General features: G+C 35.1%; 1 protein-coding gene across 1 annotated transcript; it reads right to left on the reverse strand.

The window, feature by feature from the left end:
- Positions 1 to 639: 639 nt before the first annotated feature.
- On the reverse strand, positions 640 to 14,340 carry LOC146997359 (general transcription factor II-I repeat domain-containing protein 2-like). The gene is made up of 2 exons (XM_085817851.1): positions 14,285 to 14,340; positions 640 to 1,402 (listed from the first exon to the last, which is right to left on the reverse strand). The coding sequence occupies exons 1-2, from the start codon at positions 14,338 to 14,340 to the stop codon at positions 640 to 642; spliced, it is 819 nt and encodes a 272-aa protein (XP_085673977.1).
- Between the last annotated feature and the right edge of the window lie 4,155 nt (positions 14,341 to 18,495).

Genomic DNA, 18,495 nt, shown 5'->3' on the forward strand with positions numbered 1-18,495 from the left:
AAACTTAGATTTCTGGATTTAAAGATGGAGCGTGTTTCTGGTTTCACATGCACGCTGCGTGTTAGCTTCCTGCCAGCTCTGGTAGTTTCAATTATTCAGCTTTGCGTTCTATCGCTGCCTACACTTTGGTTTTGACGCTCCGGTGCGGTCACTGAGGCACCTTAGAGTAATATTTAATTGTGTAGTCTCTGACTACTGTTCCACGTTTGATTTAAATTTGACTGTTCTGTTTAGTTGCGTCGCTATGAGCTGTGGCTGATATTGTTCCACAAAAGACTCCGTTTATTTTTCTGGGTTTGTTTAAATAAAAAGGTTATTTTAGCGGTTCTGTACCATTGCCTCACAGACGAATTCGTGAACTATATGAGCAGATACCACAGTTTGAGAAAGAACGTGACAAAATGAAATAGGGTTGTCAAACTGCAGGATCGCTAGACATTTGGGTCGAAGCGATACTGCCATTTGACGATATTGGGAGGAATTGGATGAACTGTGCTGTACAAATTATTAAGAAGCGACCTAAAGCGAGGATAGAGTGATCGTCCGATCGGAGCTGATAGTCCTCGCTGAATCCTTATCAATAATCCGACGTGTAACTGGGACACCAGTGACTACAATGACCACAGATTAGAGACTCAGCTAACGGGACTGAAAGAAATTAGCCAGTTTTACAACATTCATCACATGTTCAAAGTTTGAGAATGACTTCTTGCACAAATTTTCTCTGTGGATGATGCAGTGGAAAGTCATCATAGTATTATTTCCACTTGCCTTCACATCAGATATAAGTAATGTTCTTACTCTTATTTTCTCTCCAGTCATAGATTTAACGCCATCCGTGGTTATAGCAGATATATTACTGAAGTCAACATTACATTTATCCAAAGTTTGTGTCAGACTCGAATGCAAATCAGTCTCTCGTATTGTACCTTTAAGTGCAACGACACTGGTTAATTCCTCTACTATTGTGAAGTCTCTATCAACGCCACGAATAAAAATGGCTACTTTTGCAGTATCTGTTGCATCTGTTGATTCATCCATCGCTACAGAATAAAACTCAAATTTTTTGCATTTGGATTTTAATTTACTGAATATATCTGTTGCGAGATCCTCTATGCGCCTCGCTACTGTCACACCAGACAAGCTAATATTCGATATGACTTGAGCCTGTGATAGGCAAAGCACATCAACTGCAGTCTGAAAACATTCTTTTGCAAATTCTCCATAAGTAAATGGTTTTCCACGTTTAGCAATTTTTTCTGCAATCACGTAACTAACACGAACACTATTTTCAGATTCTTTATTCGCTGTGGTGATGAAAGACTGCTGAAAATTTAGTTTTGATTTTAATTCACTCACCTTATCACTTCGAAAATGACCTTCCAATGCAGAATATTTCTCACTAAGCTTAGTATCATAATATCTCTTAATGTTTTATTTCTCCATCACAGCTACACTGTTGTTGCAGAAAAGGCAAACTGCCCAAAATTCGTCATTTTCAGAAAATTTTGTCTCAAATATTATCAGGCATGTCAATAAAATGTTTTAAATATCAATAATAGGAGAAAAAAGTTTTTTTTTACAAGAAAAAGCTGACAAGGCAAGTTTTCTTGAAATCAAAATTTCTTAAAATTCTTCAATTTTTCTTCAAATTCAAATGTGGGGCCACTAAAATGCCTTCAGCGGGCCACGGGTTGAAGACCCCTACTTTAAAGTAATGGTTGGCTTTTAATAAGTAACAATAATGAAAAGTTAGAATTTCCCTCCATACTAATAATATTCAAGTCACTTAACTGCATAAAAAATATATTGGAAGGATGTATAGAAATATTTTTAAGGATATTAGAAGCTTTTAAATTTTAGAAGGGCAGATTTATAAGCACAAAAGTTTCCATTAAAGAAACTAACTCTATATAAACATATATACACAAATTGTATTACAGTTCTTTCTTATTTTTAGTAAATGGCAAGGTGTTAACCGAGGTTTCCAATCCTCGTTACCAGAGTGTACGTGGTAGAGCCTAATTAAGTCAGGAAAAGTGCTATGACATAACAGGATACCGGACGTCCCTTGCATTAACACTCCATCCTTCCCTCCTCCTGTAATGAGAAATTCACAATTCCCCCCCTTCTGCTGTCATTTTACCAAGTATTTTAATAACATTCTCAAAATAAGCTTATTTTTATTACATTCAAATTGTAGATTTTTTATATATCAAATTAACATTAAATAAAAATAGTTGCTCATATTCCCTTTTCTCTTCAGCGGCTCTTTACGAAATAATTTTGTTGAAGACAAATATTTGGGGCAAGCACTGAAAATTGAGGGAACAGCATTTCCTTTTAAATGTTACTTGTTTTAATGGAACTTCTATTTTCCCATTTTTTCATCGTATTTCTCAGAAACGTTCTGAAATTCTTTCTCATGGAAATTTAATTCACAGGCCTAAATCCGGCAAATGTACAAACAGATCTAATTAAATTAATTTTTATAAAAAAAATTTCTTGCAATGCAATTTATTTTTTTACGAAACAGGTAATATCAAGCATATGTGTCTTTATTTCCCACTCGGGAGGGGGGGGGGTGTAGAAAAGGATTCTTAGTGTCATAAGGTTTAATAATATTTCAATTTTATTGCATTAGGAATTTAATTTATTTCTTTTTTTTTGTGCAAAACTATGCACTTTATATTACAATTAAAAAAAAAATAAGCATATTTATTGCCTTCACATTCTCTTTACAAAAACTTATAGTACAAAAAAATATTAAATGTTAAATTAAATACTTTCATTTTCTGCTATAAACGTATGAACTTAAAGGTTCTAAGTTATAAAATTAATAAAAAAACTAAAAAATGGGAGATTTAAAAAATTAAATGACTATTTAGCATACAATTCGATACATAATTATACTAAATGATACGTGACTACTTTACACAATATTATGCATATATGTATATATATGGTATATTGAAAAATGAAATTCCTTAATATTAACGTATCCATTCTTTTAAATAAATACCCCATCGAGATAGTCAACAGTTTGTGACGTCACTAAACTACGAGCCTTCAATAGGGAGGCTTGTGTTTAAAAGGGTGTTGGTATTGCACACTTTAAATTGGTTGGCATGCGAGCTTAAACACACAAAGTTGTTGTAATAAGCAGATATTGTAAAATCCATTGGACTAATGGATCTTATCATCAATACACCAAAGCATAGAGGCCGAAATCTGCTGACCGCGTCATTTTAGCACGGTTGGCAATAGTCTGAGCCCAATGCCGCGATGGTATTAATGATAACTGATTGACTCTAGAGATTGAATTAACCTCTCCTTTATGCGTTATAAGGAACCGGTGATAGACGTCCTTATTATTTGTAGGCAGCGGGAGATGGTGTGAAGCCGTTAAAAGACATTCAAATACGTAATGATCTGGTGACTGCATAATAATTAGGGTATGACACAGAGTAATGTTGAATTATATAGTTTCTACAAGTATAATTTGACGTAATCTGTGGTACCCGGAAATTCTGCAAGATGGCCATTGCCCCACTCCCTTGACAGTGGTTCGGAAGCGATTGTAGCTGAATTGTAGCAAATGGAAGAGCTAATGACATGACAACGTCTTCTCAAACAATTCCCGATTCCACCTGCAGCCCCATAACTGTCTCATCCGTATTTGCAGGCATAGTGATGGTGAACTAAGTATTCCGTTGTGCAGCAGCATATCAGTCCGGCACTTGGAGCTAGGGGTATTGATCTATTCGAATCCAATCTAGCTCTCACAGGATAAGAATTCTTGACACATTGAAGAAACAAACTTTAATATTTGGAGATGCTAAAGTCTGTTATTGTTCCTTATCTTTAGAGCTTGCATGGAGTCAATCATCATCAGGATAAGGCCCGATTAAGTATTTCACGACATAAGCAACAGACTCTTGATCACCACTATGTTCCATTTTCCCTTGGTCCGCTCATTTATGGGTGTTGAACACGTTTGATCCATGATCTCAAAACGCCTAGCGCACTATAAACCAGCCGCGGTTACAACGACTGATCTTCGATAATACATCAGATCCTATATACTTAAATACCCCAATGCACCTGTAACGTCTTTTTCCTTCTGTACTGAGTCAAGTAGCAACAATTATTACCGACCATTCAAGCTAGTCGAATAGAGCTGCGGTTCTAAATCATTTAAGTCTATAATTTATGCGTGTCATTAGTACGGCTTTGATTGCGTTGTCTTTCATAGTACTGCGAGTTTGATTGCGATCAGTCTGACATCTTTAGTGTACAAGAACTTCAAACATTAAACAAAAGGATTGGTTTGAACAAATGGTTCAAAGTCATTGAAGCAGTGCAAAACAAGCAATATATAAAATAACGGTACATAAAATAATCCATTAAGAATGAACACGGATGTTGTAAAGAGATGCGTATTTAACGAGGAATAATACTGCATTTTAAATCTTTTAGAAATCGTGCAAATTGAGTTTTATTATTTAAAAAATAAAAAAGTTTAATATGCAGGCGCATATTTCAGCAACGAGTACGCTGCATGGAAGTCCTGGTTTGATCGGAACAGTCCTTGATTTTAGTGTTATTCTCCACTTCTGGAAATATCCAGGATTCAATCATTAAATTTTCTTCTATAAACATTTTACGAAACTCCCTCCATTGACAAGGAGAGTGATTTCTTATAGAATTTGCATTTCTATCACTCCGTTTCATTTTTGAAAAACTGAATTGCAATTCAGTCAGTTATGGAATTTTAAATGAATCCCATTGAAAATATGATAGAATGAAAGGATGTGAAGGAGAGCTTAATAATTTAAAGATAACCAAGATAAAATATAAATAAAATATTTCAAGATAAAATATATATTTTAATCAAGGAGGTGTGACTAAAGAAGGGCATCGGATAACAAATTACTCAGTGCAGTGTTGTACTTGTAAACATTTTAAGAGCTGAACGAAGATCAGTGAATAAAACATAAAATAACTTGAAACTGATAAAAATATTTTCGCGTTTTCAGAATAAGGATGTTTCTTTCGGCTACGTAATAACCGAATTATGCTAGTATTTACAGGTTTCAAAATGGTTTATGGTTAATAAAAAGCACGTTTTTCGTTCACAATTTTATCATAACAAACTCTTTAAAATTGAGCTTAGTTGTCATCTGGGCTTAGCTGTTATAACAAGCAAGAATTTGCGAAATGCAATTTCGCACATATTCGTTATCTTAATTGTTTCAGTTTAATTTGTCCAACGATGTAATTAAACTGACGCTGAGTTTAGTGCTCTTTGGTAGCACAAACTAATTCCGAACTCCGTCTAGACGTAGAGCGAATTATCATTATGTCTGAAAAGAACTACGTAAATGCGTCTCGTGCTTGCGCCATCGCTCGTGGCGGCCAACCACTTGTGGCGATGTAACTTAAAATAACAGTAAATTTCAAAATTAAAATGAGTCTTGTAGTCAAAGACTACACAATTTACTTAACGTGAAGTTGGTACAAAAACTTCTCAACGGCATAACAATTTAAATGTTGACAATTACAATGCCAAGCCGAAGAACTATATTCTTATCACAGCTAGCCAAACCTTGTAACATGGCATCGAGACGCCACAAACACACTCTTACAATCCAAAAACCTCAGCTTAAATACGCTGAAATTAAATTTGCATTCTGGTAGGGAAACGGAAGGGAGAAGTGACAGTAAAGATCTAAATTATAATAACTGGTTAGATTAACATAATGGAACTTTGAAAATTTTATTCATACATGGTTCAATATTCATTCATCCACACTGAATGTTTGCTGGTGTCATCTTTGACTGTAAGTTATCAATAGTTTCATAGACTAAAAAGGAAGCCAAAGAAGCCGTACAAATTGCAAAAGCAATTGGCAGGGAAGGATTTTCAGATACAGAGAAGTCAAAGAATTAATCAAAAAATGACGAATGAAGACTTGGATAACCTTATAACACCAGCCAACAGTAAAACCATTCATACTAGTGAAGAAAATAAAGCACTTTTAACTTACAAGAAGTTAAACGAGTCATTAAAGAAGGTCCAGGAACTGTCTTATTTAGCAACGATGGCTGACCCAGTTGAAGAAAGAAGAGGTCATGAGAGACTGAAAAAAATCTGCGCTTTTTCTTACCGTGAAACTTTTAAAGAGTTGCATCAGTCATTGTTCCAAGGGGAGGAAAAAAAAAAAAAAAAACCCACCAGCTTTAAAAAAAAAAAAAAAAAAATAATAATTTATAACATACTTAATAAGGGATAGTAAAATTCAATTATCATTTGTTCCGCTTTTTTTCTTTCAATTACAACAATATTTAGGTTTGTTTTAAATTACGCATATTTTCTTAATCTGAATTATATACCTAATACATTTTTTCCGTATAAAGTTAACTTTGCGGAGAGCGATTTTGTCGTACGTATGTACAATCTATTAATGACTTAACTCCCACGTTTGACAAAGGTTTACTGTAGCTCGAAATTTTTTTTGTCTGTTAAAATGAGGTCTAAAGGATCAAATTACAAATCATCTGCTTTTCTTCTTCTTCGTCATTCGTCCTACCCTAGCCAAGTAGTTATTATCTAATGCCAGTTCCTTGATCGATGACGGCAAATTCAGTCTCTTTGACAATGAGCCTTAATGGAAATGAAAAATGTATTCGTCGTAATAATAAAATTCATCATTCTCAGTTCCGAAGCAGAAAATTAATTAAAACACTTTAGATTTTAAAATTTTTATTTCTCACATTCTGATGAATTAGAAATATAGTAATGTAATACACTAAGGGCGCCTTTTGTTTTATTTATACTGTTTATGCGAATGCATTTGAACATTATAAATAATTACTTTGCTAATATAAATAAATATTAACAATGAAACTGTTATGTGGAAGAAATTAAGAAGTCATTATTCAAGTGAATCCTCCCAATCAGGATAGCGGTTAGCGACTCTGACTGCCGTACTAACAGATTCGAATCCCGGAAAAGCATAGATGTTTGTAAATGCCTCCGCAGCATGGGGGCACTCTAAATATGAGCCGAACGTTCTCTCGAGAGAATGGTGGTAGAGGAAAAGGGGTGAGAAACCCTCGGACCCGTCCGCCCCAGTGCTCTGTCTCAAAATTGGGAGGGGGGGTCAGAACTGAGCTAAAGTTGGCCTGTCACCTATATGGTGCTCAAGGCTCTTGCCAACGACAGGCGCATTTGACTCATTGCCACGATGAATGTCGCGGGCTTGTGCTGACCGTTGTCAGACAACTGAAATTGGTATCAATAATAACAACAAATATTCAAATGCATGTATTTTATTTATTTATTTATTATTATTGTTTTGCCTCCGAGATATATCAAATATTATGAAAACGCATGCTGGTTATCTCTGTTGTTCTATTATGTTTAACATTTTTGATCTGCCCCCAATTTTGAGACAGAGCACTGGGGGAACGGGTCCGAGTGTCTCCGACCCCTTTTCCTCTACCAGCATCCTCTCGAGGGAACTTTCGGCTCATATTTTAGAGTGCCCCCATGCCGCGGAGGCATTTACAAACATACAGTGGAGGTGGCAAAACTTCATGATACTAGAAAACATCATGACAGATCTAAGGAATAATAAAGAGCCGCAACTATAGATTTATATTTTTTTGATAGTAACAAAATAGTTTTTGAATGGTAAGAAATGTCTGAAGTAAATTAACAAGGATTTTGCATTTCGTAATGATTTATCACATAAATCACTAATTCAATAAACTGTTTTCAAGAAAGTAAGCTTTATATAAATGTATTCAGGAAAATGTACTTATATTTTACTTTATATGTACTTTATGAACATTTGTAAACCTTTCTATGCTAAAAAACTTTAAACTTTGACATTCTATATTGAGCATACCCTTTTTAGTCATTGTATTTTTCAGATTTTTTTTTTCCTCATTATAGTTGCTAATTTATATTAGTAGGAGTAAGCTGAAAACGAAAGAATACGTAATGATTTTTACACTGAAGTGAAGAGCTTTTCATTGAGTAAAGAATACTGCAGTAACTTTAAAGACAGAACTAGTATTTTTCATTATTTTTAACTCTTATGCACTCCTTTGAGAAGAACAAAGACAGAATAGAGCATGATGAAGAAAAACTGCGGATGGGGAAAACCACGAAAACACCCATGCAGCCAGCCCGTTCGCGGGCTTCGAACCTCGGACCGAACTACCAGTGTTCAGCGATTTTACCGTTCGGCCGCTGGTGGGCCTCGCTTTAACTTGTAAGGATCCTCCCTTTTATCTATTAATTACGTGTTGAGGAACCTAGTGAACTACTAAGCGAATAATGGCTTAAGTCCTAAAATAGAAAAGTAAATTTAAGAAGGGTTAATTACCCTTTATTGCTCAAAACAAAGCTGACAGACGGTTTCTTTCTCAGGACGTACAACAAATCCTCCATTTGGGTTTAAACTCAAAAATGTAAGAAATAAGAACTTAACTAATGACTAACTAAACAGATTTAGCCAAAGCTAACACAATTTCTAAACTAGTTGGCCCGTAATATTAAATTGGCTAGCGAAGCTATCAAAGGCACGTAGTACGGCCGAGTGTAGTAACAGCTTAGAGAGACGTAGCCAAAAGACCAACGCGCGCTATTCAGGAATCCTTAATTCTCTCTGTCGAACGTCAGTGGAACTTCGATTTAAGTACTACTCCTTCTCATTTGCATTTCACGCGATTCTAAAAACTCATTATGGTAAGGAATTGTAAGCCGAAGCTAGAAGAGATAGGAAAGTCATATAAACTTAAAATAACTGTTATAAAATTAGGATATACCTTACAAACTTAAAAATAATTTCTTTTATTTATGCTGAACTTTATTTATGCGCAACTTATAGCAGGGTTTTGTATGAATACATTAGTTCAAATTTCCTCGCAAGTGAGAATCAATCAAATTTATCAAATTTATATAATTGAGCTGAGCAGTTCGTTTAATGAGAACTGGATACCATATACATCTTGCTTTTCCAATGAATGTTTAGATGCTCCATTTTTAAGCAAGCATCGCCACCGTGGAGAAGTCGCAGAAACGGAATATTTCCCTTTGTTCATTAGACGTTGAGTGCACGACGCTCATTTTCTAATGAACATCACCTAACTTGTAGGCAATTGTTCAGAATCATTACTCGTATAATGCAATTTGAAAATTTAAATTCTTGGTTGCTAAAAATCACGATTTCCCTTTCAAATTAAAATTAAATTTTAAAAACGAACTATTATTGTTTATTACGCCGTATTGAAGAGATCAAAAAGCTTCATGCAGTTCATGAGAGGCGGTTTGGCCATGCTTGCTATTTAGTGTCATAGTATATTTAAAATGTCGTGTGGTTGGCAATGATGCTTTCATTCCTGGTGCCGTCGTTTATTTTATTTTATTTCTAATTATTGTGGCTGGAAAATGTCTTAGATTTAAAGATAAGCAGTTTGTATTTAAACTCCTTTTAAGTATAGAGTAGGATCTAAAAAATCAGCTTGAAGGCTAATGAATAATAAGTTTAACTAATGAATAATGTTTCCTTGCCTCGGACATACCTTAGAGAATTTAATCAATTTTATGCCAAAAGATAATTTCCCTAGCAAATACACTGATCACTTTTCTGCTCTGTAAACACGAAATTAATTAAAATGTCCTAATGGTTTCTGAGATTATTTGAGAAAAAATATACAGGTAAATAGAAGAGGAAAAAAGTAAACTGTATTTTATTTTCCCAAAGTCTGATATATTTATCTATTTCATCATTTATTTCCTTAATGACTTGACTTTGTTAAACTAGATTTCTTTCATAATGTGTACTGCTCAAAACAACATTTTCATTCTGTCTTTTATCTTTAATAGATATCATTGAAAGACTGAAGAAAGGTGAAACAATAAAGTAGCGCGTAGTTTAGGTGTTGCTAAAATGCGTATAAGAGACTGAAGGACAAACTGAACAGAAATGGAAAAAAAAAAAAAAAAAAAAAAAAACTATGAAAAAGGGTGATTATAACACAACGCATGGATTAACCATTAAGCAAAATAAGCACGTGCTTACGGCATCAAGGAAAGGGAGCACCACTAAAAGGTACTTAGAGACTTAGAAAAGGGGGCACCACAAAAATTTCTCGTAGCCAGATTCATCATGGAACGCATGGACACCTAAACGAAAATCGAATGAGAAGAAATGGGAAAAAAATTGGCGTAAATGTGTACGGGGCACAAAAATCTTTAAGTGCTTAGGACCTTTATATGTTTTTTCGTCCATGTATGACACAAGACTATGCATGTACTTTTTATCCTCGCTATTTACAGTGATTATTTAAAAAAAAAAAAAAAAAAAAAATTCTGAAGGCTTTAAGATTTTATTTTACTGAAGGTTTTAAGATTTTATTTTACCTCCAAAGGAGCGTTTTTTTAAACGTTGTGTGCTACTTGTATTTATTAAATATCACGTTCTTCGCACTTAAACCACATACAATTAACTTTAACAGCAATATCGCAAAATAATTTTAAAATGAGCGTATCTTTAGATTTTCCGATACACAGTCTCGCGCGCTGGAAATAATCCCTCCCCCGGTACAGTGTTGCCATTGCACGCTCTGAAATCATTAAATTTGTTAATCAAAAATTCGTTAAAGCGTTACAAAATATGAAATCGCTAATAAAACAAATTCCAAATTAGGGCTTCCACATTCGTTGGAGGATTACGTTATTCAAAATTGGATGGCTCTAGATACCGTTGTTTTATCACAATGCGAGAAACGTACATACATTTACGCAGATCCTTCATTATTTAATTTCCTTAAATATAATACAGGGCTGTAATATTTGGCGGGAACAATTTAAAAAGTGATTCGCCGTTTATAGTGAATGCCAAAACGAAATTAATAGTCCTTCTGCGCAAATCGCCCCTTTGGACTAAAAGAGAGAGAGAGAGAGAGAGAGAGAGGAAAAAAAAAAAAAAAAAAAAAGGAACATATATATATATATATAACGATTTTAATGAGCGCATTTAGTATAATTTCATAGGTCCAACTAGTAATTAATAATAACAGAGATGAAGAATTGCATTTATTGCTTTTAAATCATTTAGTACTCGTATATTAGTCAATAACAGACAGATTAAATTTGAAATAAAAATGAAATACCTTACACTTTCTCGAATGGCAGCACACTCTCGAGTGAAAGAAGTTAAAAAGAATTTTATTTCGGACAATGGCAACACATTTTTTTCAAATCTTTGAGTTTGTTGATTAAATTTGGAAGATAAATATCTTATGCTTTGCCTAATGACAATATATTTTTTTTTAATTTCTGGTCTGCTGATAAAAAATTCATTAAATTCGCACAAAATAAAATACATTTTAAAAATTCGAAATTCAAAATTCGAGCTTCAGATGGAGGGCTACATGTGTTCAAAATTTGGTGGCTCTAGGTGACGCTGTTTTTTCCACAAGGCGAGGAACATACATACATACAGATTTTTCATTATTTAATGATAGAGATTAAAAATTACAATAAAAATAATTACCTCATATTCTTTATAAAGTTTCACACTCTTTAAATAAATGCACTATTTTTATTGAAAATGGTTTACTCTAGACAAAACATTAGGCAAAAAATGGTAGGGGCATATTTTAGTTCTGACTAATAGTGTAGCGAAGATGATAATTCTTTTCCTTTCCATTGTTTCTTTTTCTTTCTTTTTTCTTTTTTAGTTCAGTTCAAACCTTAAACAAGTTTATATTATTTCTTTTGAAACTTAACATGCTATTCGTTCTTCATTACTTTGTGAATGCTAAAACATTTTTTCTATTCTTTCCCGCGTTGCTTCCGCAGGAACTGAGATATTCTCGAGCTTGCATAGTATTTAAAATAAAAAAATTACAAAAATAGATATTATAATATAATTTATTGTCAGTTTTTATTGCATGTTTTAAAGCGAAAGAGCGATAAGAGGTCATGAAAAAGAGTGCACTTAGTTTTATTTTTATAATGTAAGTAGTTTCCTGAAGTGCTGTGCAAAAATGCATATAAAATGTGTACGACTTATGAAAATATACAGAAAATTGGTTAAGACACTTAGTACTATAATTGTTTTGAACAAATCTTATCAATATTATAAATTGAATTTTCATTTACGTTTTAATCATTAGAATAAATTTTTCATACTGTAAGGTTCTCTACTGTGTACTTTAAGTTACAGATGAATGTGAAGAATCTTAAGAATTAGTAAGCGAATAATCGCTTGAGTGCGTGAGACGGTAATTAACACTTGGGTTAAAAGACACTTTATTATTCAAATAAGATTTAACAGAACTCCGTCTTGGAGTTTTACAATAAAGCCGACACTCGGGCTTGAACTTAAGAAACTAAGAATTAAAACTTTGTATAGCCATTAGATATTTTTTTGGAAGCCGAAGAGTTGAAGAATTAGCAACTGCCTTCGCCGGGAATCGAACCACGCACCTCTGGAATACCCGCCCAGCGTGCAGAACCACTACACCACGAAGGCACACTAGGAGAGTGGGAGAAATACCTTATATACTCCCTTTTTTAAATGGCGACTGGGGTTTTTAGGGGACCCAATCGCCAAATCCTGGGTTATGGAGAAACCTCATCCAACACCCTTTTAGTTCGGGCGCCACTGTAAAGACATTAGGATATTTTTAAAGCAAGAGAGATGAAAAAATAGCAACCGCCTTCGCCGGAAATCGAACCACGGACCTCTGGAATACCGGCCCAGCGTGCAGAACCACTACACCACGAAGGCACACCAGGAAAGTGGGAGAAATACCTTATAACTTAACTAATCTTAACTAAAAAGATATAGCAGAAGCTATCAAGATTCTAACGGAGTTGGCCCTTTAACGCTAATTGATTGCGAAGCTATTAAGAGCCTAAAGTACGGCCGAGCGTGATAATACCTTAAGAGAGAGTAGACTAAAAAGGCGGACGCGTGCTAACCAGACTCTCTGTTTCTCTGTGACTAAGACAGTAGAACTTCGCGGTTAAATACCGCTCTTCCTCAAATTGAATTCAAACGTGATTCGAAAACTACGTTCTGGCCGGAAGTGGTAAGTTGAAATTAAGAAGCGATAGGAAAGGAAGTTTAACTCAAAATTTAGCTGTTAGATAAATAAATATAATCCTTTCAATATTATAAACTTATAAATGTTGCAAAATTTATACAAAAAGTATGGCTTATACAGAGCTTGTTTGCCATCCAGATCTACAAGGCCAGACAGGTTTTATGGGCCTCCCAAATCACTTTAGACTTCCCATAATCCTGTTTTTAAGTGATTATTAAATCGATGGTATTGGCTATTGAGGACTCGGAAGGGCTGTGCCTAGGATTTCAGACTGGCTTAATCGGGTCTTCAGCTTGTCTGCGCTATGATTAGTTATCTCTGCAACAAAATGGGTAGATCCGAACTGGCTTAATGAATAATAATAACTGGCATGAAAACGCGCCTGACTTTCTTAAAAGAACTGAAGATTTGTGGTGCCAGAATGACTTTTCCAAACTGCATCCCACTTTTGAAAAAGCATACCCGAATGTGTTGAATCCAAGGATGTTCTAACCTTTTCCCTTTTACAACAACCTATTACAATTAGCTTTTGGTACAGATTTTAATTGCTCTCAAGCCATGAAAATACTGTATAAAGTGCTGTACTAAGTGTTCATACTTTCATCGGGATTCGAACCTGAAGGCCACGTATGGAGGCTGTAACTTCAAAACACCCCAAGGCACGGCAAATAAGACCCTCCCCCAGCAATGACACTGAAAGCAAATTATTGACGATATCGCGGAGAGGAATTTGAAGGATAATGAGAAGCCCCATTTTAAAGCGCTTCAAATTTTTGCAGTGAGAGGCAGCAGTAACAAACTTTTCATCAAGGGCCATATCAATGGAGTTCCTTGCAATATGGTGATCGATACAGGAGCAAATGTTACCATCTTTTGAATAGATTAACAGTTTAACGATGAACTCATTTGGGCGCCATTCTGTGTTACCCTCCAGACTGTGTCTGGTAATAAAATCGACATAGAAGGGAAGTTAAACGTAAACATCACGTTTGAAAGTGCCGTTTACTATCACAGACATATGTGGCAGATATTACAGAACTTTTTATACACAGATTAGACTTTCTAAGGAAATATAATTTTTCCTTGGACTTTAACTAACAGCATTCAACCTCTGAGGACATAACTATCCATCATCAGAAGGTATCCTCACCTGGAAACGCCGATGCCTTCTGTGGAAGATCCTGCTCCGAAAGCTGTCAATATCATACTAGGGTCGAGAGAAACACGAGCTGCTGTGTCGGACAAATTACAACATTAACATCGGCTGATCGAGACTTATGGAGTGACAAAGAAGTCAAGAAATACCAACTGGAGGACTGCGACATTAAACCCGTAATTAACTTAATGGAGTCTTCAAACAGAAAACCTATTTGGCAGGACACTACAAAACAATATTGGGAACTCTGGGACATACTCGAAACGGCGTCTTGTACCGGAAATTCGAATCGGATGATGGAAAGGCTTTCCGATGGCAGCTGATACTTCCAAGATCACGGATCCCGGACGTCCTTAAAAAACTACATGTGGCCACTTCGGAATAATGCAAACTTTGCAGAGAGTTCGAGAGAGTTTCTAGTGGAGTAATGACATCCAAAAGTGGTGCCGATCTTGCATGCGAGTACGGGTAGGAAAGAACCGATGAAGAGCAGCCGAAGTAAGATGCAACGTTACAATGTAGGAGCGCCTTTTAAACGAATCACCTTTGACATCCTGGAACCTCTGCCACGAACTGCTGATGGCAACAAATACACCCTGGTTCTCATAGATTACTTCACCAAGTAGTCTGAAGTGCATCATATTCCTGATCAAGAGGCTGTCACTGTAGCAGAGGTAATGATACAGCACTGGATTTTCAAGTTCGGAGTACATCTTCAGTTACATTTCGATCAAGGAAGAAATTCTGCATTGGCTGTAATTAAAGAACTCTGCAAGCTACTCGCCATTTACAAAGCCCAAGCGACGCCTTTACATTCCCAGTCAGACGGCTTGGTAGAGAGGTTTAATCGAACTATCCTTAATAACCTCTCATTGGTGGTTTATAGAAACCAACAGCACTGGGAGAAGTTACCACTGTTTTTACTGGCTTACCTCAGTGCTGTTCACGAGATTACCGGCAATTCCCCATCTCAGATGTTCTTCGGTCGTGACTTTCGCCTGCCTTGTGATCTCTTGTTTGGTCGCCCTTCGGATGCGCCTTGATCGCGGAGGAATATATCCAAGATCTCCAGACCCGGTTTGAAATGATGCACAGTTTTGCACGAGAGCGAGTCAACTTAGCGAAGGAGAAGATGAAGACCCGATACGACACGAGAGCTAGAGGGCATCGATTCAACGGAGGAGACAAAGTGCGGTTGTGGAATCCGATTCGACGGAAAGGACTTTGTCCTAAATTAAAGATCGTAGCTCATCTATTACATAAGGGTTATCGGCAAGGCTCAAGACTTTGTCCGGAACTTTGGACTATTGTAGCTGACTCTTTGCTGAAAGAGCTAAAGAATTCATTAAATCGCAAAACCATAGCATATGCTGATGATTTTTTGCCACTGATCAAAGGTAAATCTAAGATTGGTTCAACTGCACAGTTAAATTTAAACATTGTAGTGGACTGGGCAAGAAGACATAAAATAACAATTTCAGCTTCCAAATCAAAGGCGCTTCTAATTGCAGCGCGGGGTACTCTGCGAAGAAATCCTTCTCTACAAATTCAAGGGAATTCAATTCAATTTTTTACCAATTTAAAGTATCTTGGTGTTATCTTAAATAACAGGCTCTCATGGATTCCACATTCAAGACATATTAAATTTAAAGTAGACATTCTTAATCAGCACATAAGAAGAACGACAGCAAAATCATAGGGGATATCGACTAAAATTCTAAGAACCTGGTACTTAAGTTATAGAAAAAATTATACTATGCTGTTCTGGTGTTTGGGCCAACTTTTTAACACATCATGAGCGAAGTCTCTTGCTGACCATGCAAAGGACATTTCTTCTACAAATTTGAAAAGGATACAGAACAACATCAACCCAAGTTCTTCTAGAATTGGCAGTTATCCCTCCTCTTGACTTTGTGGCGGAAAGAGAGGCTCTCATAACAAAAATTTTACGTCTTCGCGTTCACAGTTGGAATTACCGATATTACCCGATCGACTATGAATATAAACCTTCTCAATTGCTCAATTTAAAGTAGCTATCGTATTTTATTCCTCTTTAATAATTACAACCTCACCTAAACTTTTTTATTATATTTTCCCATCAACTACAATTTATCTTCATAAATGGGCTCGTAAGCAGATTATAAAGTAAGATCTTTATAAAGGAATGAATTTTTTTGGGTGGGGATGGTATAAAAAAATTCTGTGACACAATTTTTAATTTGAAATTTTCACAGTTGAAAACATATATATTTTTTTAAATCAAATTTTGGTACTTGAAAAAATTTCTTTACTCGAAAAAAAAAAATTCTTAATTGTATTAGATCAAAATATGAAATGACGATTGCATATTTTTCTAAACCACATTAAATCAAAGTCACGGACGAAAAAAATCTCCGTTCTGTAACAAAATGTGAGCCACGTAGGCTGTCCGCGGCCTCCTGAGTTACAGAAAATTGCATTCATTTTATATCAGAAGTTTCTCCTAAACTATTATTAATGTAATACATTATTCAGGTAAGAAATCCAAACAACATGCTCAATGAATCATTACCACAAAATGTTTCCTCCAAAATAATAATTTGAATACGCTGATTAACATCGGAATCTCAGCACATGTGATTCGCTGGTTATTTCACAAAATGATGTAATCCGAAAGTTCTAATGCTTTCTGATTCGCTGGTTGTTTCACAAAATGATGAAATCCGAAAGTTCTAATGCTTTCTGAGTTCATAATCTGACAAAGATTTATTTCTTATCAACTCATTATAATTTCCTAATCATATTAATCGTATTATTCTTTCCATTGTAAATTTCATCACAGGCAAAGAGAAAGAGAGAGAGAGAGAGTGATTGAAGGAAATAAAGAGTCATCAGGAGAAACTTCTGTTTCGTTATGATTTAGTACATTTGGAACGGAACAGTAAGTATGTAATATTATAATTAGAAGTATACATACACGATCTACCACCGTGTACTTGTACTTTCACAACATTGCATCAATAAAACAGAAATTTGCAATCATTATTATATATCGTGATCAGTTTAATACTATATGAAATTACTTAGTCTGAAATGAGAATTCATAGTAATACGAAGAGCTTTTAAAAATACAGTTTAAAGTTTAAAGTTATGCAAACCTGAGTTTTTCCGTCGTAAATGTATGAAAATGAAATAAAACTTTTCCCATTTTACTGCTTACTATTCAACAGGTTCAGTAACAAAAAGGGCACCCCCTTTTTTTTTTTACTTATTATGTGTAGTCTATTTGGTAGCAAGACACATATGTTTTATCGGCAATGTAATATCTATAAAAGGATTATGTTAGAGAAACATATTTAAATTTATTTGGCAACCGAAACAGATTGTCGCACCTTGACGCATCACAAGAAGTACAATTTTACGGGTTGACCGGTACGTTATTTAACTGGTAGACTGCTTGTATTTTTCTGTGATTGCATACATTGCTATCATATAAAAAAATGCTCCCCGTCAAAAAAAATCAGCAATCTTAAGACCGTAGATTATGTCCTTTTACCAAATTCCAGTTGCAATAGACGCTTTTGCTTTATGCTTGCTTTGGTTGCGGGAGACTACGTTTTCAAGCCGATTAGGTCCATTTACAGGAGTTTACTGTATTTAGCACCTTTCTTGATGACATCATCGCTTTCTATCGCGAAACACTGAAGAGTCCTTTATCTGTTTCGTCTGGACCAGGGTTTCTTAAACTGTGGGTCGCGGAACCTGCAGCAGGGGCTCGCCAAAAATTTTAGCAGTTTTGAAATTTCTTTAACTTATAATAATTTTACAATTACCAAATACTTTTAAACAATGTATCTGAAAATAGATAAAGATAAGACAATACAGGCAAAGAAAAAAACGAAAACGTTTCGACCCAATCTTTTTGTAATATAAACGTTCATTTTCCTTGCTTTGCACGTGACGCTGTCATTTCGTCTGTTACTTATTTAACATTTTCTATGTCTTAAAATTAGAAATTAAAGTTAATGACCTAAAACTGTAATAGTATATTACAGTGCACGTGAAAAAATTGACAGTTTCACTCACGCGAGTGTCAGATTTGCGCAATGAGGTCCCACAAAATTTTTGTAAGTATTATGGGGTCCTGGAGGTCGCGAAAAAAATCTCAGTGATAAAAAGGGGTCGCGACTGGAAAAAGTTTAAGAAATTCTGGTTTAGATAGTACA

Source organism: Stegodyphus dumicola, chromosome 5 (genome assembly GCF_044657685.1).
Source record: "Stegodyphus dumicola isolate Sdum_Otavi_A_Nest chromosome 5, ASM4465768v1".
Taxonomy (NCBI): Eukaryota; Metazoa; Arthropoda; class Arachnida; order Araneae; family Eresidae; genus Stegodyphus; species Stegodyphus dumicola.